At 41.5% G+C, this 22,981-nt stretch overlaps 1 protein-coding gene across 2 annotated transcripts in view; it reads left to right on the top strand.

Moving 5' to 3' along the window:
- Positions 1-3,381: 3,381 nt before the first annotated feature.
- Positions 3,382-22,981, top strand: part of mctp2a (multiple C2 domains, transmembrane 2a) — a 30,539-nt gene continuing 10,939 nt past the window's right edge. The window contains exons 1-17 of one of the 2 annotated variants that reach the window (XM_028430211.1): positions 3,382-3,508; positions 3,931-4,878; positions 6,089-6,136; positions 6,212-6,323; positions 8,404-8,546; positions 8,651-8,727; positions 8,827-8,941; positions 9,041-9,064; positions 11,363-11,539; positions 12,225-12,355; positions 12,462-12,648; positions 12,771-12,864; positions 12,954-13,056; positions 13,147-13,249; positions 13,346-13,447; positions 13,557-13,631; positions 13,899-14,018. In XM_028430211.1, the coding sequence (XP_028286012.1) occupies positions 3,943-4,878; positions 6,089-6,136; positions 6,212-6,323; positions 8,404-8,546; positions 8,651-8,727; positions 8,827-8,941; positions 9,041-9,064; positions 11,363-11,539; positions 12,225-12,355; positions 12,462-12,648; positions 12,771-12,864; positions 12,954-13,056; positions 13,147-13,249; positions 13,346-13,447; positions 13,557-13,631; positions 13,899-14,018 (2,547 nt within the window). In that variant the 5' untranslated portion in view covers positions 3,382-3,508; positions 3,931-3,942. The remainder of the gene's footprint in view (positions 3,509-3,930; positions 4,879-6,088; positions 6,137-6,211; positions 6,324-8,403; positions 8,547-8,650; positions 8,728-8,826; positions 8,942-9,040; positions 9,065-11,362; positions 11,540-12,224; positions 12,356-12,461; positions 12,649-12,770; positions 12,865-12,953; positions 13,057-13,146; positions 13,250-13,345; positions 13,448-13,556; positions 13,632-13,898; positions 14,019-22,981) is intronic. The other variant, XM_028430212.1, reaches the window with a different exon arrangement.

Consider the following 22,981-nt stretch of genomic DNA (forward strand, 5'->3'; position numbering starts at 1 on the left):
TTTCCCTTAATTAGAATGAAATGAAACTTGGCAGAGATAATGTCCACAAACTTAGCTACAGCTTGATATATCTTGGGTGCTGCAACTGCATCATTTTTAAGGAGATATTCATTGTAAAAGTACATTTTCAACAGACAAGAAAAAAAATGTTCATTTTTGCTGTGTGCCATCTTAATTTACAAAGAACCAGAGGCCAAAATAATATTAACACATCCGAGCAAATCTCCCAGGTGTTCCCTTTATTATGACACTAACAGTATTCAAATACACCTTGTGGTTGCTGAGATATACTCATTCATTTTGGGCATGCCATTTTCAAAAAAAAGGCTGTAGGGTTGAAAGGGTTAATAATGTATCTTTACTGTATGGAAAGTTAAGAATATAGGACCATATAAACTAGGAGTGGACATGTCAGTAGAAACACAGTAATGTTATTCACTGGACACGGAGGCTCACCTAAAATTAAATATTTGAATTGTGGCTGCAATGTGACAGCAGCACAAACCTGCAGTATATCTAACAGCATGTAATGGCCTATGGATGTTTATTTTAGAGCAGATGCAGCCAACATATGGTAAAAAAAACACCCATGAAACGTCTCACAGGTGGCCTCTAGTGACAAGTTATTTCTTGTTTTTTTAAGTGTATTTCACATGTTTGTCCAGCAGGAGGCATTGTAGTACAATAAATTAGGTCAGTATAGGTTTAAGGCTTGTTGGTGCAGCTGAGGCTTGTACTGTTCCTCCAAGTAAACAGGTAATGCTATTGTAACTTTATTTAATTTCACCAAGAAATGAAATGAAAGAATGTAAAAATCTAAATATCAAAGTGTTTATATAATTAAGTGTGGCGTTACAAATAATGTCGCACTGTGAGGACTTTCAAGAAAAAAGTACTCTAGTTTATCTAACCAAAATAATTGATAAATAATTATATAATATATATGTGGAGATAAATGAGGAATGTTTTTCAATTACTAAGCTGATCATTTCTATTTTTAAATCAATGCAGTATATTATCACTTACTGTGTGAGATGCACTCATTTAGAACCAATGTCTGGAAAAATAAAAATAAAAAATCTATTACTTAGGAAAAAGTCAAACAAACATTTTTCTATCTGACTTGGCATAAGGTCAGTAGCATTCTGCGTGACATGTGACCAAACCAAAAATGTGTGTGTGTGTGTGCAAAAATGTCAGCAGACGAATGATAAAAACTATCATCAACATCTAAGCTGATATGAAGAACAAGACTGCAAACAGTTCCTTGTTAAACATTCAGCAGTTATGGAGCAACAGAACTACTGTGCCACTGTTGCCTAGTGGGTAAATCTAATCCAATGATGAGTGATTTTTGTTTTCTAAATGCTCCACTATGTACACCAGCTTGTACCAGCAAGGCAGAGCACTGATAACCACTGATGATTCAAATTTCTAAATTTAAGTGTGAAGATAGTGCACACACTGCAGGAAGTTTTTTCATGCTAGACATTTATTTACAAGTACACTTAGAATTAAAAACATTATTGATGAGCTCGTTTTGCTACTATATACCAGTGAAGCTGCATGAACAATAGCAGGACCTCCGTAAGTGGAATGCAGCCATCATCAATACACACCTGCACTGAATTCCTGCTCTGAAATGCCAAACACCAAACAGCAGAAGAACATGTTTGTACACGTTGTGATTTTAGCGCTTAGTGCTGTATTTTTTTTTTTTTTTAATTTTTTAATTTTTTTTGCAATAAGAGAAAAGATCAGTACGTCATAGTGAGGCTGCGCACGTTCTTGTGCGCGCGCTATGTAAACACAAAATGCGGAAGTCTTAATAACTGTCTGACCGACGTATCATGGCCGTCAAACAACACACGGTGCCTTCAGGCTGACAGGAGGCGGTAATGTAATTTTGTCGGTCGCCATTGAAACTAAAGGAAGGAGAAGCTGGTTGCTAACCAGTGGTTGGAAGAACCGGAAAAATAAATCTACAAACTTGAGCAGCAGTTAGCTATCCTAGCCGCTGGGTGCTAGCTAGCATAACTTAAAGTTTAATGTTGGACGCTAGTCGACGCCGCTGCATTTTAAATAGCCGCCATGCAGCTGAAAGATAAAGCTGTCGGTGTCCACGTCTGTTTAAAGTTTTATTTTGGAATGTATTTGAATTTTCCCCCCAGTTAAAAGTTGCTACTTTCTTGTACACACAAAATGAGTTAGTGTGTGATAAACAAAGGTTTTAGGTCGACTCTGTAGACCATAGCCTCATTCTTTTATGGCTGTATTCACTTTGTAGGCTAGCATGTGCATCACTCACTATATTTGTCCCCAAGAGCATGTTCTTGGCTTTTCGTCCCTGACACCAGCTGTACTGTAAGCTGGAAGATGTCCAATGTGCATGTGTAGAGTAACCAAGCAGGGTTTTGGATTGTTTGAGTTGTGTGAGAAGGAGGGCGACAGGCCACCTGCCATAGGGGCTTGCCCTGTTCAGATCCCCAGGCCTGCCTTTCAACTGGGAGCCAAGTTAGGGTTCTTTCATGTGGGCCTGATCTCTTTAAGACATCAGCAAATATTGAACAAGACTCAGTCCAGACTCAAACACATCTGTTGTCATATAGTCTCCACTGTTAGGCACAGACAAGGAGAGAGAGGGGGAACACCAGTGGGTCTGTTGCTTTAGCTTCTGTGTGTGGACAGAAAGCTATAGTTTATACTTTGCAAACACAAATGCTCACTTCTGACGAGCTTAGGCTAAACCATGTTCCACTGTAAACAAACATGGGGCTGTGTGGAAGAAATGGAGTTTGGTACAGCGAGGCATCCACTGAGTGCCAGATCCGTTGTGACATTTCATATGCCTCAGTCATGTTGCAGAATCCATCAGCAGTATTTTGAGGCTGTTTTGGACAGATAAGAAAGACAGTTGTATTGTAGAATTAGGATAGATTATGGCATTAGGTTTATTTTCAAAAACTTGGACCTATAAGAGAAGCCATATTAGAGAAGTGTAATGCATGCAAGTCTGAAAAGAGACAAATTGTCACCCAAATGCAAATAAATCGTCAAATATACAAATCAAAAAATAAACAGACTGACAAAACAGGCTGCTGTACTGTGAACAACTGTTTCATAGTTTTACTGCTTCAGTATCTGTTTAATCTCTTGCTACATTGTTGTAATTTACTTGGTATTTGTCGTCAGATTTATTCCTGATCCCAAGTAACTGTAGCGGCATCTATCGCAGACAACTTTGATTGGGCCCAGGCGTTAACGACAGCATTATCACCGTCATTGAAACTCACCTTGTGTGACTGGTATGGCTAGTTTTACCTGGTGTGGCCTCTCCTGCAATCACTTGTTCTAAGGCAGGAAGCTGAAGTGCCTGCATGTCATCTGGCCTGGAACACCTCTTCCTCTTTTTGTCATAGTTTGGATAGTTGTGCTGCTTGTTGGACAATTTTCTCCTACTGTTGGTGTTTGTCTTTATCAGGCTCTTCAGCAGAAGAGAACTCAACAGGTATGGTTTTCTTTGTGTCAGTATTTTATGTCAAATGATTATTAAATTTGGTTAAATTTTTTGAAGTTATCGGGAGAAAATGTTCATAGTTTCTGTAGAGTATTTGAGAAGGAAAAATGGCAGAGATAGACATCATGTACAAAAATTTAGTGTAGTAAATCTTAACTTTATTAAATATTATTCACACCAGGAAGTGTAATGTAACATTTATGAGTTTTGTGTTTTGGTCAATATGTCAGTATAGTTAACATTTTTTAAGATAGATATCTCAAGATCATGACAACAAGGGGCGACCTTGTGTATTTTACACAAGTCTTGTGTTGTTTTTATCTCATATTCATGGATTGAGTAAGCTCTTTTGCTCTGCATTAGGTCTGTATGTGTAAAGCAAATATCAGAATTTGACTGTTTTTATCTGAAAGGTACCACTTAAGATGGATGTCAAGAAAAAGAAGTTCTTGGAGAACCTCCGCCTGAAAACTAAGTTCCCCAAGAAGCAACAAAAGAAGCTACTTGCCAAACAGGGGAGGAATCTAGCCCACCGGCGCAGTATCTCTGTACCAGACCTGACATTTGTGCCAGGTGAATCCTATTCTACAGACAGCGCCTTGATGTCTGCTGCCACTGACTGCATCTTCTTTGGCATCTCTCCTGGTCTAAGTGATACTGATTCTGTGGCAAGTAGCTCAATCACCGACGGGCCACTTTACACAGATGAAGCTACACTTCGAGTTCCTCAGTTAGATCATTCATTTTCTGCTTCGAATAGAGTAAGTGCACCAGTATTGACCCTATATGAGGACACTGATAACATGACAAATTTGGAGAACAATCCGGTGTATGCACAAGTGGATAAAAAAGCTAAGAGGAATGCACCACAGTTTACCTTCGAACCTGTCGCTGCGCCGAGACATGTTTTTAGCAATGTAGAGGCTTTTTCACCAAGACCAGACCAAGCAGAGAGAGTGAGTCTCTCTGGAGACACGTCAACACCTCAAGACAGACCCCCTTCAGGTGCTCTTGCTGCAGTACTGGCTAGAGCAAATTCACTGGGGGAACAAATGAGCCCTTACATAGAAAAGAAAACCATATTATTAGAGCAGACTCCACCAGCGGTCAGTCATATTGCGTCTACAGATAGAATGTCTCTGATATTAGATAGTCACGGTACTCCTATGGAAAGCGCAGATGGTACCTCTCTGGATTCAGCATGTGGCACTCCCAGTGAGGAGCAAGGCAATATGCCTTGGACAACAGACTCAGAAGAACTGGACCCCTGGCCCCCTTTGCTAATGAGAGAGTTATCCATAGAAGAGGATCTGTTGGACCAAGAAGCCCAAAGAGAGGAGGCCAAGGAAGATATAGCAGAGGTCAGTATTATTATCCATTTGACTGTGTGTAGAGTTAGATATGTGTATGTCTGTCATATTAAATTTGAAATGCTTGTCTGACATATTAGTGAATTTAATCTCTTTGCAATAATATAAGAATCTTCAGTGTGGACATAATAAATTGGAAGGGGAGGTTGTGTTATAAAGTAAACATTGGTCACATATTTGCACACGTTCATTTAACTTTCAAATGGTCTGGTTTGGTTTTTCACACGCGCTGGTTTTTATGTAAGAGTTGTCCTCACCCTATAAAACTGACTTGCGTGACAGGGTTTCTTCCCTAATCCTGAGCTCACAGTTTCGCTTTTATCACTCTTCATCCCTGTAGCATTTGCAGCAGTAACTGTTTAATCTCTTGGTGCAAAATTTCAAACACATCCTTGTCTGGTTGGTGTTAAATGTGTGGGATTTCAGTGGATACAGCCTTTGCATGGGTGTACTTGGAAACCAAAACTACTGCATCCTCTTTTGCCTAGATGTCTCATAGATATGGAAGCCATTTGAAAACCTGCATTACTAGTTAGTGGCTCAATGTGGAATGGAAAGTTATTCAAAAAGGACACAAAGGCTGATAACATCTCACTTTCTTTCTTGTACGTGACACTTTTAACTGCTGTTAGCTACACTTACAGTGTGGCCTTAACAGGGACAACATGTGTTCATGGGCAATATGCACACAGAGTATTAGTGGCAGGAATTGTACTCACATCCTAAGTAGGGATGTCCCGATCAGGTTTTTTTGCCCTCAAGTCCGAGTCATTTGATTTGGAGTATCTGCCGATACCGAGTCCCGATCCGATACTTTCAGGATTCTCTATAAAGGCAAATAGCAAGTGTGTGTGTGTGTGTGTGTGTGTGTGTACAATGCACAGTCTTAGCTTTTTTAAACAAAACTTTGTTACACAGTAAAACCAGTCTTATGTTTTACTATTGCCTGGTTGTTGCATTACATGATACAATTAATTTATTACCCCTGTTATTTAAATGAAGAGAAAAAGTACTTCTTCTTTCACTACTTGAATTTATCTAACTTGTCCCCGCAAAGAGTTGCTTGACACTGAAATTTAAATTAAAACATTTCTATGAGCAGTCCACATTTAACATTTTAAATTTGTTTTTCTGTTGTGTTGTTTACATTGTGTTTCATAAAATGTCATCACAATCTTTTTTTTTTTTTTTTACTCTGTAGATGTCGAGTGAACCGTGTGATCTCTTTGATGAAAATGTTCAAGATCCTGTGAGTATTCAACAGTCGGCTCTCTCCATAGACAATAGAACATAAACATTTAATAAAATAAATCCTTCTCCACAGGAGGTAATAACAGCCGGGTCTGATGTCTACATACCTGCCCCATTCCAGAGGTACCTTTTGAACATCAACCTGAAACAAGGGAGGAACCTGGTCATTAGAGACAAACGCTCTGGTAGGTTGCAGGTGATATGTACACATCTCTGCTCTGTGGGTTTTTTGACTTGATCAGTGCACATCAAGATGTGATACATCAGATATCGTGTACACTGCAGAAGAATGCAGTTCTCTATGTGCTGGCTTTTGGCTACAGGTAAAAGGTGAGTCCTTGTGAAGCACTACATGAAACTTCACAAGGACTCACCGTAGTTGTTAATATGGCTACAAATATGAGCTGACTAGACAGTAGAAAGTAGAGAATGTGTTAGTGTCTATAGGGAAGATGAGATGTGTTCAGTTAAAGCTTTTGTTTACTTGATGTCACCTCTTGTCCATAGAGGCATGTTCAAAGAAGAAAAAACACTACAAAAGTATGCAGTCCGACCAGTATGACCAAAGACCAGACTAGGAAAAAGCTATCTGTTCTCCCAGTGTAATTAAAGCACAAAAAATTCTGTACACGAACTGCTGGTATGACATCTAGTTTTTGTTTGTTTCTTAATGCTTTCTACACAGACATTTGATGTGTTTAGGTGTGTGCTTGTAAAGGAGTGTATATTTGTCCTTTATTTGACACCACTTATTATCACACATTATCATGTAAGATAATATAATGAATCCATTTGTATACATGTATGTTTTATGATATATATGAAGTAGTTAGATTTCATATTTAAAAAGAAAAGACAGACAAACTTGCTTTCAGCTCATGATCCTGCCTTGGTGTCAAGGCAATTGTTTGTTTTGGGAAAGCAGCACCATCAAGTGGCCATAAATGGAATTACAGTTTATGAGAAGATTTCTGTGTGGTCCCATTAATTATGTGACACTTTATTGATGCATTTATTGGCATTTTTTTTGGACTTTAGTCAAAAAATGTTGGCCTTCTAAGTGACAGAGGTGCTTCATTGTAGAAATGAAATATGACAGCTCACTTCAAAGCAACATCAATCTCACTTGATTTGAAATTGAACCCCTTAGGCTACCCTGTGGTTATTATACTCTGCTGTAGCTGCTGGTGGGAAATCACCTTAAAGCAAAATGGTGAATAGGCTTTCCCCTTAGAATGATGCTGTTTTTTTCCTGCCTGCTGGCAAAAGAAGCTCCTCCAAGCCCAGTGCCCTACTCCATGCAAGTTGAGACCTTACTTTCCTTGACAAGATGGCACAATGATGATGCAATCCCCACACGCCCCCTGTCTCTCTGCTGTTTGCCCAACAATCAACACAGTGCCAAAGGCTCACCAATGGCATACATTGTCATTACATATTCTGAAAAAGACCTGCACCACCGGCCCCCACTCCTTGGTTTTTGTTCTCCCCTTTTTTCCCATTAATTTCCATCGTCACCATTCTCAGTCATGCCAGAGCTTTTCTCCTTGCTAGCTGCCACATTCTCCTCCTGTCAAGTTGCCTGGAGGTTTCCCTGTCACAGGCTGGCAGGGTGGAGCTGCTGTGGGTCCTGCCTGCCTTTGCGAGATGTTCATTTGGAGTGGGGAGCTGACAGGCCTGACAGCCCATCCCCACAGGGCCTTTGTCATGTGATTCAAGCCTCCCTGCAGGCTCTCTCAAGCACCCCTTTATTCCCCTATACAAATGAAGGCATGGGGCTGGCTTTCATTTTTTGGCCAATCTGCATGCAATTGCAGAAACAAAGAAGTCCCATACCCCCACCCCACTCACAGACAGACTTTCTTAACAGGCTTGGGAGATTAACACTGGTTGCTTCTAGATTTTGGTTTCTGGTTGCCTCACGCTGGCCAGTGTTTCTACTCCTTGACAATTAAACAGCTACATTCCTCTGTTTTTGCCATGTGTGGGGTGCACCTCCTCCTTACATATTTGTGTATCACACATGACCAGCATGGGGGAAGGGTGTGTAGGTTTGTATGTTTTCATACACAGTGTATATTTTTAAAGTCACAATATGCTCTACGGGACAAAAATAAGATGCTTTCCAATAAATATTTCCTTTTAAGGAAATATATAATCATAAAATTGTCTTCATTCACTGATCATATATTAGTGTTAAAGCGATCGGCACCTGTATTACACAACATTATCTCATGTGTATGCTCTTTTTTTGTTTCATTATAGGAACCAGTGATCCTTATGTGAAGTTCAAGCTTGAAGGTAAACAGTTCTACAAAAGCAAAGTGGTTTATAAGAGCTTAAACCCACGGTGGAACGAGTCCTTCTCTCATCCTCTAAGAGACAGAGAGCATATTGTGGATGTTCGGGTAGGTATCAATCTCTGATCATAGGTGTATTACCCTTTGTGCTATTATGTATATGTATATATATATATATGTATAAGTGTCTAATGTGAGATGTGATGTTGCAGGTCTATGATAAAAATCGGACCTCTGATGATTTCATGGGTTCCAGCACTATCTCCCTGAAAAATCTTGACTTGTACAAGTGAGCACATTTTTGTTATATTTTAGTGTGCAATCAGATGTTTTTCTACAGTACGTGGTGATCTGTTGTAATTTCAATGCTGTTCCTGTCCCATTACAGGACATATGAAATGGAGCTGCGTCTTGACGATCCAAAAAGTAAAGAGGATGACATGGGAGTGATTGTTGTTGAGGTCTGTTTGATGTTTCGAGACGCCACCGTCAAAAAAGGCCCAGTAAGAACATTTCTAATAAAAAAAGTTTGTGCGTAGTTGACATTGTTTGTTCTCTATATGATTTATTGTAATTATTTATGTTGTTTTTTCTGTTCACAGAGATGGCCACCAAGAAAAAATAAGGTATAGATTTACTTTTTAATTTACAAGTTACATTTGTTTCCTTCATTGACATCAATGGCTTCCATCACTTACAGTTACTGAGCTAAAGCACTAGGGGGCAGTAGCTCACTGTACTATGGTGCAACAAAGAATGAGGCGTATGCTCAAGACTCAGGCTTTTGTGTGTAACCTTGATTTGAGCACAGCCTATTTTTTTGTGGTTCTATAGTTAACCTTTTTAGCAATGCATCTTTTTCATTGGTATCATTTCATGTAAAAAAAAAAAGTAGGATATAATATCAGAGTCTGATCAAAACAGAAATAATAATATTGACAGACTATATTGTCACTAAAGAGACTTTAGATGAGTATTATAAAGCTGTTTTTTGGTTCGGTGGTAAACAAAACTTCCATCTCTCCCTCAAGTGGGTTTCAATATATTGCAGCTGTAATTAGATTCAGAGTGAAATAGGAGGGTTGCTGTTTGGGACTCGCACTGCAGCGAGTGGGTTTATATTCACACCTATGCTGTCACTACATCTGCCACTGTTCAGTCTCTTGATGGTCCAGTAGACAATCTCAATTTGAAATTAGATGACAAAGGAATGAATGCCATTTTCATACACATTGTAGGTTATTCACTACAGATGGTTAAAGATACTCAAAGGGAGACAGAAATGTGTGGTGGGACTCTACACAGTGTTCTTCTGCCTAAATCACAGTGCTAATTTAACAATGTAACAATGCCATTTTTTCCCTGTTTCATTTTTGACAAACACACAGTATCTTATTGCGTTTAACACCTATCCTGGAAGTGCTGAATACCCAGCTCTTGCAGCTTTACTCCCCCTCTGTCAGAACACCGTTTTCTCCCTCTGTGTTACCACCACAGAGACAGGGAATGGCAAGTGCCTAAGTAAAACTCTGCTGTGTGATAGTGTTTCAAACAGGAGGGGGCGTATGGGAGAAACGGAAGGGGGGCTCGGCTGTTCGAGGCATGTTGCCAGTGTGGGATGCCTTAGATCGGCAAGGCTGATAATTCCCAGGCATAGCGGGCAATAACCCAGATGTTAGGATGTAATATCACAGCTGTGGATGGACAGTGCGGAGGTACCAGCCAAATGGACCTGGGTCTGAGCTCATCATGCTTGTCCCCATGCTGTCCCACCATATGGAAGCAATCGCACAGCCCTTTTAGGACCAGGAATAGATTCTCTTTAGGGGCCACTTACAGTTAAGTGGAATTGTTTTATTGGCCGCTGAGATAGAAATGTGTCCAAGATAAACACTTGGGATGACTTGGCTGAGGCCTGTTTTATATCGCTCCTCCACTCCCTCTGTTCCTCTTCTTTTGAAGGGGCTGATATTTATAGGGCTGCGCCTGTGGTATTCCATGTTAATTCAGGTCCCTGAGATGTGCTTTGATCCCCTCCGGATTGGGTGGCAATGTGGGTTGTGACCCTGTAGTGATGAGGAGGGGCCGGAGTGGCAGGGGAGTTGCAGTGGGGCCGTTTGAAGCAGCGTCGCCGGGGCAGCCGAAGGAGCTGGGCAATCAAAGGGGCTAGAGCAGATTACGCTCCTGCTCTTTAATTACAGTCAGCCCTACACAACCTCTGTGCTGTTTGTTTTTACAGCCCTGGCCTATCACCGCATGGCCTCACGGGAACTCTAACATGGAAACATTCTTTCTCTCCCTCACTCCCTCTATGACACACGGCAGGAGCAGTGGATTATTTGCTGGGCTTGTCCTTTATTTCCAAAGAGTTTTTGAAGGCATAATATCTATTATAATAGATAAAAATATAATATGTTAGTTTTATAGCTCCACTTCAGTAGAAAAGATTTGCTGGTAAAATTGGAGGATTTTGCCAACATGCAGTAAACTCTGATGCTGGCCATACATACTGCATGTATGCATAATTTGCTGATGAGAGGGCTGTGTGGTTTGCATCATTACTCACTGCTGCCTGCTGTCTCTGGTGCAGTATGCCAAGTGTCCTGCCTCCCCACTCTCAGTCTGGGAGCCAGTGATGAGTGGGACTGTCACAGCCAGGGACATCTGGCCGCTCGCTGACGTCCGTCTCTTCCTCTCTATCCAGGAGCCTCCATGGTGTGGCTTGCCTGTCAGTAGAGATGTGCTAATGTGCTCCAACAGAGATGCACTGTATAGTATAAACCTTTGTCCTACTTTCATGCACTTTGTGAACATGATAAGGTGCCAGGCTGAGGCAGGAGCTGGCAAAAAGAGGGAGTGCGCCAGGCTTTCATGCACCATGATTTAAAAAACTGTAACTGTCTGTCTGACCCTTGGCCCTGCAGCAGAACCAGGCCACACCGACTCAGCGTTCAGCTGAAACACAGAAGAATCAGCTGAGAAACCAGGTGTGGACTGGAGTGTTCAGTATCATCTTAGTGGAGGGACAGGACCTGCCACAGTATGGCCATGGTGATGTTTATGTCCGCTTTCGCCTTGGTGATCAGAAGTACAAGAGCAAGGTTGGACTTGTTTTTTTAAGTCTTTTCCCACTCACACTGGTCCATCTGTTTAATGTCTGCTCTTTATTCTTTAACTTTCTTCCTAGCTCCTATCTCTTACTTCCCTGCTTCCCTCTCCCAGCAGGTGCCTGTCAGTGACTCACCTCCACCTTGGCTCACTGGGCCATGGCAGAGGCAGCTCATTAGACTGGGCGAGGCTGCCACTCACTTCTCACTATGCTTCGGGTGCTGGGCTTCATTGCCTTCATTTGCATACCCAGCATGCCCTGTTCATCTACCTGTACTTGTTGGCCTCCCCCCTGATGATTCTATGGTGCACTTGTCTTGTGTTGTCGTGTCATTTCTTTGTAAACCTCTCTGCTTTCCTCTCTGCTTGTTTGTTTGTTGAACAAAGCTGATTCTAATTGGAAGCTGTCAGTGTTTACAATCCCAGAGTGGCTACTGAGGTGTACACATACAAGCACACACAGATAGATACACATACACACAACACACCTCTCTTTCTCCTCTCCTGCCTCATTCTGGTTGGACTGAATGAAGACTTAATCCACCTGTCATGCAGGAGCTGCTCAGTCTGATAATGCATTAAACCTGACATTGTGTCAAAGTGTGTATGTGTGTGTGTGTGTGCATGTGTGTTTCCATGGTACTGTATTTGCTGAATCTGTGTCTTAACTGCCCTTAGAACCTTTGCATTCAGGCGAATCCCCAGTGGAGAGAGCAGTTTGACTTCAATCAGTTTGAAGATAACCAGGAACCTCTGCAGGTGGAGGTGTACTCAAAGAGAGGGAGGAAAGGAGAAGAACCATGGGGGATGTGAGTATTTCCTTGTTGGTAGTGTTAATTTTGCTCATATGGTCTCCTCCAAAGAGTTCGTATGCGTCATATGTTTCAATGGAGCGATTTTGTGTGTGTGTCTCAGGTTTGAGGTTGACCTATCGAGACTCCCACTTAATGAGAGGCAGCTCTACACTCATGTGCTGGACCCAGGAAAAGGCAGGCTGGTGTTTTTGGTCACCGTGAGACCCAGCTGGGGAGTCTCCATCTCTGATGCTGAAACGGCTACCTTGGCAAAGCCTGATGAGAGAGACACAGTGATGGAGAAATATGTATGTAGTTTTAGTTTTCTTTCACTTTATCTGTGTATGACATCACATAGGTCAACTGATTCAGTAACACATTTAGAATGGCATATTGTTTTGAATAACATGTTTTAATCATATTTTCTCAGAGCTTGAAAAGCACTCACAAATGTGTGGGAGATGTTGGCTTCCTTCAGGTCAACGTTCTGAAGGCAAATGATCTTCCTGCAACAGACCTCAATGGTAATCTGTAACAGCTATTCAAGTTTGTGTATTTATTTTTGTTGGCCCATTTTTCACATTAAATAATAACATATATTTGTCATTTGCAGGGAAAAGCAACCCTTTATGTGTCATTGAACTTGGGAACTGTAAACTTCAAACCCACACAGTATACAAGACACTAAACCCAGAATGGAGCAAGGCCGTAACATTGTGAGACATTTAGAGAATAAAAATGTTATGCGACATGTTTTGGGTTGTATATTTTAACATTAATTATAATTGTATGATATTAATTTACAGCCCAATTAAAGACATACATGATGTGGTGGAGCTGACTGTGCTTGATGAAAATGGAGACAAAGCCCCAAACTTTTTAGGGAAAGTGGCCATTCCCTTACTGAGTGTAAGTTTGTTGAGCTTGTACTGTCTTAAATATTATCTCTATGATTTCTAATACCTAAACTAAATATAATGACTATATGTCTTAAATTTCTAAAAGGTCCAGAATGGCCAACAGATATGTTTGTTCTTGAAGAAAGAAGACTTGGGAAGTACATCTAAAGGAACCATCACGCTGGTGCTGGAGGTTATCTACAACAAAGTAAATATAAAACTGTGGTCAAGTTTGTTATAAAGGTGGTACCTAAATGTTTTATATCGTCTGAAGTAGACATGTTGACCGCATTAATTACTTTTTTTTTCTTTCCCAGGTCAGAGCTGGTATCAAAACCTTACAACCAAAGGAGTCAAAACTTGTGGAGGAAAACCTCAAATTCTCCAAAAAGGTAATAACGGTTGATGTTTTTAGCAGATGGAACAAAAAACAAATCCCAGAAGGTTTTTCTTAAATCTTACTAATAAATTAGCCACAACATATCTACACATGGCCATAGTTTGGGTTGCTCAGACTCTAATTAGTTTAATTAGCTTCAACTTCAAAAGAAGCAAATAATGGATTATCATACTGGTTCAACCTCATTGAAAAGTCATAAACATTATGTCCACTGTCAAATGATACTAACCAGTGTTTTGGTTCAATTATTTCCCATTAGGTTCTTGCCCAGAATATATATCGGGTTCGAAAAATCAGCACAGCAGTTCTGTACACGTTACAGTACATTAAAAGCTGTTTTCAGTGGGAGAGCACGCAACGGAGTCTAATAGCCTTTCTGGTAAGTCATTGCTTCACGTTAATGAACTCTCTTTAAGCCTAGGGGCGAACAAGTTTTGTCCCATTTCACTGGAGCCCAGTTTTAACTCTTTCATTTTATGTGAATTAGATGTTGAGGAAAATCTTTGCCTTAGCCATTTTCTCTGTCTATTAGTCTTTTTCCCATGAAAAACAATGGCTGCCTTCTGTTTTTATCCAGTGTGTATGTGATGGATGTGATTTATCCTTTAAATCAAACCCCACTTGGCTCTCCTTTACTTCTGATGACATTAGAGTGTATTTGAAGGGGTGGGGTTTGGGCGTTTGTACATCTGACTTCTTAGCAAAGCCTCATAACCCAGGGGATGGTGTAAGGAGGATCACACTCTCAGCTTCCTTGGGTGGAGTAGTGACAGTCTGCCTCTGAGATTTGAACCTTGTTTAAATGTCTCTGTTTAGCTGTTTTTAATGAGGGTATGTGATCTTAGGTCCTAAGCTTAAATAATCTTAAAGCACCCAGTGAATCCCCCGCAGTACAGCACATGTAATGTCATGATTAAGAGTGTACACTTGCCATGAAAGCCCTGCCAGCGCTGTGTCAGGGTGAGGAAACGGTCACAGACAGGGTGTGTGAAGAACTCGCCTTTCACTGCCTTTCTTCTGTCTGCTCTGTCTCAGGATGACATGCAATTCATACCTGGTGTATTCTATAAGCCCTTCTCACTGATCCTGAGGTGCAAATCCCCCCAGGCAGTGGCCAGGCTCAGTGTATCAGAGCCTTTAGAACAGCACAGTATACAGACAGACACACAGACAGGCGGACACACAGACAGGAAGACGGAGAACAATGCAGGCAATTGTATAAGGATAGAGTGGGAGGGAGGTTACTATCTGGGAAAGAAAGTTGGAGCACAGAGAGAGGAAGACAGTTGAGTAAGAGTGCGGGCAGATAGGGAGAACTTGGAGGCAGACGGGCAGGCATGGATATGGGCAGGAGAGCAGGAGGATAGGCAGGCTGACAGGTGACAGGTCAGCGGGATGGGGCCATCTTCTTCCACCTATAATTAGATCCTCCGCAGGCGATGGGAGTGTATGGTGGTACACTCTAATCTTTCATTTCCACTTCTATTCCACCTGCTGTTTAGGAGTGCAGGACACAGATAAAGATTTTAGAATGAAGGAAAAAGACTCCACTCCTTATTTTCATCGTGATTGCCATCGTCACTGTGGTGTTGTACTTCCCAGTCTTTATCCACCAGTCTCTGTTCTTGGTCATTCTTGCCACACACTGGCTGTCACTGGTTCTCTTTTTATTTTACAATCAACTGGTCTGTTTTCAGACACCAGCATCTTGCAGACAGAGCATGTGTTTGTTTGTTATGAGGTGAGCTTCAAATAGTAAGTGTCGAAGGTGGACAGACTGAATGAATCAGGCAGTGTTATTCATCAACAGACTGAGAGTTCAGCAGGTGAAAAGTTTCCAATTTTTCAACGATTTATTGTATTCCTAACGGGCATAATAAAACATTCAAATTGCATGTAAACATCCTGACAGAATAGTGCATGCTATCACCTGATGATCAGTGAGGGCAACAGCAAGGTCTGAAGGTCTGACTGGCATAACAAGCCTTGTGCCATGCCACTATCCACACTTGTGCCCCTGCCCACTCCAAGGGCGTCCACTGTACAGTCACTTCTCCTCCTCCAAGTGATCATTTCCAATTAAGTCAGTGTTTGGAGCTGTCTAAAGCAGCATGCCACCATGTGCTTTAATGAAAGCGGCTCCCTCTCCTATCTTTATATCTTTAGGCAGTGGTAATAAGGTAACTGATTCAGACATTGACAGATGGCCTCTGCTTGCCTCTCAGATGTGCATAATTATACCACTAGTGTCTGCTCTTTTCCACGGTAGAAGGCAGCACAGGGCTTCTCAGGGTTTGCCAGTAGGAAACACTGCAGTGGAGGGTCTAGCTTTAATATACATTACAATACATTATTTATCATGCAGGCAGACCAGTCCTACCCTTTTACACTATATACATCCTGTAATGCATTACCACTGCTGTGGTTTTTACTGGGACTGCGGGATGCTCACGTAGTGCTTTACCAGGAATACTCAGCCATTATATCACTCAGTCCCACAGGCCAATTCCCTGACCTCCACACAGCATGGAGTCCACATTGCTACCCTGTTTATGTAGATTCATGTATGCATTATGAAGAGGTTGTTGGTGTGTGGTGCGTAAGGTATTCAAAAATTTGCATTAGGGATCACCACGCTGGTTCATGTCAAGTGAGTGAAAAGAAAGTTGGTTTTACATCTATCAAGATGATTCCCCCCATGAGTGGCAATCAGAAAGCTGTGCAATGGCTTATTTGGTTTTCTCCTGCTACCCCATGTTTTTTGTGTGCAACGAAACTCTGTTAAACTTGTTGTATTGCTTCTGTTTGTGAATGCAGGAGGTTACTTGTTTTGATTGTGCAAACTCATCGGCAGAGTGCATACTGTTAGAAGTTGCCTTCAGTTTCCACCAATAGGAAGTAGTTTTAAAATAGCGTCTAATTAGGTAATGTAATAAAAAAAAATACAAAAATAAACTTTCTCACGCATTTCAACAAAGTTCTGGCAAATTCTCATAAACATTTTCATCAGTGAATGGAAATACAAACAAGACATTTGGATTTTTCCCCCCTTCCTCTTGTTTATGCTACAGTAATGAGCTGAGGATCTGTGCTTTTCAAGAGTTTGACAACAGCATGTTCCTTCCTCTGAGAGAGAGAAAAATGTGACAGCTAAAATCTTCATAAAATAACTGCCTTTAGATGTGCTTTTCACTAAGACCGAGCGAGATGAATGTGCTATACATCAGCAGTGACTGCAGAGGGGTCACCCAGAGTTCTTTGCTGCACACAAGAATACCACCTGTAGATGGAGCTACAGCACCACAAGAAACGTGAAGGGAGGCACTAAGGAGATCAGATCAGTTACTTTTCCCAACAGGAGCTATTCGTGGGAACAACTTGGAGTGAAATCCTCCATTCTGTGCATTAGACCAAAAGACACAAATTTCTTTCTCACAAAAAAAGAAAGAAGAAAAGAAGCTAAATGAGCATGTATTAGCCAGCCAAATTAATCTGTTTTAGAAGTTTAAAGTTGAGAACAATTTTGATTAAGATGAAGTGGATGAAAGGTAAAAAAAAAAAAGAAAAAGGATCATTTACACTTGAAAGCTGATTTTGAGCTTTGCTGTCATTAGACCGCTTTAAGTATTTAAGTAGAATTAATATTTTAACATATGAGGTTCCTCATCTGTCAGGAGTTAGACTAGAAAGAAAACCTGTATACCTTATGTGAGTATTTGAACCATTTTCTTTTTGACACTGCCAGGTAGCAACTGCTTTGGACATCATTTGACAGCCTGTGAAATGCTGATTGCCTCACATCACACACTGTAAAGATGGCATTTGATGAATGTTTGATGCGGTGCAGCTGTAAACACACTTGGCAGCTGCAACGGGTGCTTTTTGGGGGGCTGATAGAATCATCGTCTCCCCAGATGAGGGCAGGACAGGGTCAGATCTGGCTCCAGAGGTCTCAGGAGACCACCTGTGTAGAGGCACCGCAGTCTGGGCCATTAACAGAACACTAGCCCAGCCAAGATCAAGGCCATAATCAGAGTTGTCATAATTGTTCTTGTTAACACTGTCCCTGAAAATGAGATGCTTCGTGAATCTTGGATCTGCTCTTTTGTGGTGTGCTGCATTGCAGTGTGGCCGAGCTTTTGTGAGAAGAGCAAGAGGACCGTGCAGGCCTGTGAATTGTCTCCTTGTTTCTGCTTTACATCTGTTTTCTCTCTGTTTGAAGAAGTTGGAGGCCTTAAAGGAGCGAGTTTCTTCAGTCTCATGAGGGTTAGACTGTCCATCTCCTTGGCTGTGAGAGTTCTCACAGACTGTGCAGTGGGAATGTGTCTAGTAGGAAAAAATGATGGCGGAGTTGCCGATGTGTGTATTTTTTACTGTATTAATTATTAAACGATTGTCTGTGCCTAACAGTACTGTTATTTAGCTGTCCTCACATACTTGTGTGTCAGTCGACATCTCTTGAGGCTGGCTATATGCAATGTGTAACCTTGGAACATGTCGCCTTATTAGTGGGATAAATAAGCTTTCCTCTGCTCATATTCACTTCATTAAGGCTGTGAAATTCCTCACATTTTGTTTTAGGATGTCAATATAAACTAAGATGTGTTTATTATTATTTTGCATTGGAAAAGTAATAATAAGTTAAAGCGTTGATACCTAAAGACAAGATTTTATCAGTGCACTGTTGTATATGTATATACTGTGTTTGTAGTTGTATATTATGCATGTTTCCAGCTTAGTCGAAGTGTGATCTCTGATCCCGCTGTGTGTGCCGTATCATAATGACTGCCTTTAACATACTCGCCACCTTCCTACTCACAGAGGACACCTCTCTCCATGCAGCTGAGGCAGCGACCTGTCCACCTCTGTGTGTGGCTGTTTCAGGGCCAGTCTTGGCCCCGTGTGTGAGCTGAGCTGACAGGGAGAGAGAGTCCATGCCACTCCCCCCCCCGCCACCACCACTACCACTACCACCACCTCCTTAGGGGAAAAGGCTCGCATGGCAGATCTGTCACCCAGGAGGTCGCTTAGTGTTAACGCTCCCGACACGGATTAAACACTAGTGGCCAGTGCTGGAGTGTGGGGTCAGTGTAGCCACCACTGACAGGCACCACGGGGCCCCCGTGACTGCCCCGCTCCAGCCTCGTACTGGCTCTGCTCTGGCCCTGGCATGTGTCAGACAGGCAGGGAGACAACGGCCAGAGCTGGCCTTGTGAGCAAATGCTAATGCTTTGCCTTGCACAGCTGCTCTTACTAAGTGCTTTGATAAAGAGCTTTCACTTTTGCATTGAACTACGCAGGCGTTCTTTCAAGATGTGACATTTGCTCATGATTTTGCTACATCTAACCTTTTGTTTACAACTTTAAAAAATTCAGCATTCACTCTAATCTCATGTATATATAAGGCTGTAAAATACCATACTTCATATTAGCATTAAATTTACCCATGGAATGTAACTGTGTATGCTTTTGTCTAGCTATGAATTTTAATGTGTTACATTTTTATTAATCTAAAGGAAAACTCATTAATAAATATAGGTTTTTGTAAGTTAAATGTCTTCATTTAAAAAAAAACTATGAGGGGGACATGAGATTCCCCTTGTTATTGCTCACTCTTTCAAACGTAGCCTCTCTCTTTTACCCCCCTCTTCCTCTCTCTCTCTTTCTGTCTCTTTCCCCAGTCGATAAGACTTGAGCTGAGCGTATGTGAAATATTTATTCAGCGTTAGCTCAGAGCACTATGGCTGCCCACACACTCTACCTGCCCTGAAGAGAAATCTTATCTGTGCTTCCTCTGCCTCCGACACCCCCTGAAAGCCTGTCCCCACACTGGCCCAAGCTCAACACAAATTACATGTCTCATTGCTCTGCATTTACAGCTACTTTAAAGCATGCCGCTCCGGCGCCCAACACAAGCCCTCTCACACAGCTCAGCTGAAAACAAAAAAAGGACCTGCATGAGTTGAGCCACTGCTTGTGCCTTTGATTTATTATTAATCAGTTTTTTAATGTATTTTAATTAAGGGAATAATACAAATTAATTTTACTGCCCTTGATTTCATCCGGAAAAAAGAACATCTCTATTACAGGCTATTCAAGGTTTTGTCAAGGGTCCTGTATTTTTCACATAATCTGTTTGATTTATTTTATTAGTATTTGTATGTCCTACGTTTTGCACACACTCACATACACCAGTTCTGTCCTTTCCTTTTCTGTCTCTCTCAGACACATGCAGACAGCCACACACATTCAGACACCAACCCTGCAGCCTATAGTCAGCCTTAAACTCTTCCAGTATATATTCACGTAATCTGGCATCCATCCACAGCCCCCATGACTGACCCTCATAATACTGGCTGGCGCTTTTCTCGCTTTGTTTAGCTTTCCAAGTGGAGTGCAACTGAAAAGAAGTAGTGAAGATAGAGCCAAGATTAAATCTATCCATGATTTTGGTCAGTACGTAGTTTAAAAATAAGGGTATTTTTGAAATGTACCATGTCGGAAAAAATAGCAGAATGTGTGTTTTTTAGTTTATTTTCCTTTTCTTGTTTTGTACAGAAGCTGTAATGATATTGTATTGCCCCTTTGTGCTGTGACATTACACTAATTTGGCTTATAAACAGTATTATTTGTGTTACACTGATGTGATGCCTGTATTTATAGCTTGTTGTCTGCTTTAGAGTATAAGGAGTGCTTTTGGCAGCCTTGCAGTCTGGCAGTGTGTCTGCCAGTCAGTGGTTTAAGTTGGTAGATTGGGCCACCCCCTGTTAATCAATTTGCAGAATGGTAGAAACTTTTATAGAAGGTGTCTTTGTCCCTTTGTTCCTGCACCGATCCCTTCTCCCTCTCCTGGGAGAGTGTGGGTGGTGGGAGCTGCCATGCTTGCTCAGCTTTAAGTTATTTTATTCACACTTTTAATCGCTGAGTGCTTTATTATTAGGTGCTGGATTCTGCTGGCCAGGGGATCTGCATGAGAAGGCACAGAATGCATTTAGTGGAATCATATTAATGGCACTATAAAACAAATCTGTCAGGCTGTTCTTAACCCTCCTGGCAGAATTGCTCTGCCCAGGGTTGCCCCCTTCTCCAAGCGCTTACAGGTGGCTAAGGAGAGTGCATCTCCATCATCTACTCCACCGTGTGCTAATAGTTTTATTAATTCATTCTTTTTTTTCCCTCCCTAGGCACCATGTGCATAATCATACAGACATTTTTCAGCTAAATGGTGTTTGTCAAGGGAGGTTTCCTACATTAGAGACACTCCTCCCAGACATACATACCAACACTTGTTCAATTACAAGTCGCTCGTTATCCAGTTCTGCTGTGTGTAAAGCAAAAAGCTCGGGTACATCATTCATTATTACCTCGCAAGTCTTTGTTTGTTGCTTTATGTCCTCTTTGGCTAAATAAATGACTGTTTTACCACTTGTGCAGCATATTACCATTGTCGTATTGGAAAAGTTCAAGGCTTTACTTCATGTGTAATTTGTTGACGGATGAAAAACTATGCAGTCAGACCCTGTAATGGAGCCCTTCTTTGATGGCAAATTAAAAGTGGATTATTTTTATACAAATTTCCATTTACTTCTGAAAGGCTACACTTTGTCCAACATGTCCTTTAATCACTCTGCTGCTTACTAATAAAACATAAACCGCATAGTGGGGAATTTCACAGAAATTGAGTAGAATGTGAGAAGACAAGGGGAAGGTATAGTCCTGCCTCTGCTCATTACTGTGGGATATCTGACGGCAAAGTCTCAGTCTGTGCACCTGAGTGAAGGAATCTGAGAGCTTTTCCCAGATGTTTCTCTCCAGTTTTTATTAGTGTTAAAAAAGCATGTAAATCCTGAACACATGGGTTGACATACCATGAGGGAGGAATTTAGAAGATATTTCTGACAGTTTTGGTTTATACCCTCATTTAAGCACTCAGTTTAGACACGAGGCATTGTATTTCTGTAGGCTTTTATCTTGTCCACTGAGCCAGAACGTGGTGAGCAGAAATTTGCATTAGTGGGCGATTATGAATACCTGTGACAGATTCTCTCTGCTGGCTCCCTGGGCGGAAATGAATTGGCTCCCTCTGTTGACTTGCACAGGAAGACAGAGACCAAGCAATTAGACTTTAGTGGTTAATGTAGAAGCTTTTGCAGGGAGGGCAAGGAGGTTCAACATTCCTGCTGGGCTCATGTCAGTTTCCAGGCACATTTCCCCCCCTTTTCCTTTTCCTTTTTTATGAGAATACTGGGAATATGACAAGCTACCTGTCCACCAGCCAGCAGAATTCCTCTGGGGTGAGGGGAGCGTCGCTTTAGAATTGCCTCATGGGAACTGAGGTGACAACACATGACGTAAGTTATTCATAACAGTGAGGAGATGTACTGTAGCTATCTCTGCACATCATGCATATTCATTGTTTACCTTTTTTTATCCCTCACCCGCTCTAGTGCGTTGCTGTATACTTAATTTAAATGGGTTCTTTAAAAAAAAAACAACAATATATTGTTCTTATTGTCATTTCCTTACATCTTGGTCATCCTGCTGTGTTCCGGCATCATGCTCCGGCTCACCCGCCCTTTCCAGATTGTATTGAGGGATAATAAGTGGTACAGTGGTGAAGCCTAGGGCACTCGGGCCACGGTGTTGTCCGCATTACTCATGGTACACGTTTCCCTAGTGGCTGTTTGAACCAAGGCCTGGTGTGGCAGTAGGTAGACTGGCCCCAGAGCTACATGCATGGACTTTGTTGCTATGACAGGAGCAGTCTGCTGTTTACAGGCCTGCTATTCAGGCCTGAAGGCCTCAGTACTTCACATCCTGTCTCGGGCTTAACTCGAACATATTGTTCGTTCTCTGAGCAGCCTCCAGCTCTTTGAGCCTGGACAGCACAGTGCTCTCATAATGTGGGTCCAACGTACCATTAGATTCAATGTATAAAACTAACTTTGGCAAAGAATCTATTAATTATATGTAAAAAAAAAAAAAAATTAAAAATAGGCACAATTTACATTTTGCAGGCTGTCTGTGGCAAATAAAAGTGGCCATATGTTGGGTATATTATAAGATTGCACTTTCAGTGAGGGACATTTTTCTTTCATCCCTGTCAACCTGCTAGTGTGATCATCCTGACACATTCCTGATAATTTCAGTTGGAGACAGACTCATTAGGCTGTCACTAAATGGGTTTAAATGCAGCCGTCCAATTAGTGCTCTGCTGTGAAATGCAGTGGGTGTTGTGCAACGTGCTTAGCACCACTCCTTTACAGAATTATGAGGGATTACTCATTCAGTGTGATCCATCTTATTTCTACCAGGGGTCTTGGCTTTTCTCAGTATCATTGC

Source organism: Parambassis ranga, chromosome 19 (assembly GCF_900634625.1).
Source record: "Parambassis ranga chromosome 19, fParRan2.1, whole genome shotgun sequence".
Lineage (NCBI taxonomy): Eukaryota > Metazoa > Chordata > Actinopteri > Ambassidae > Parambassis > Parambassis ranga.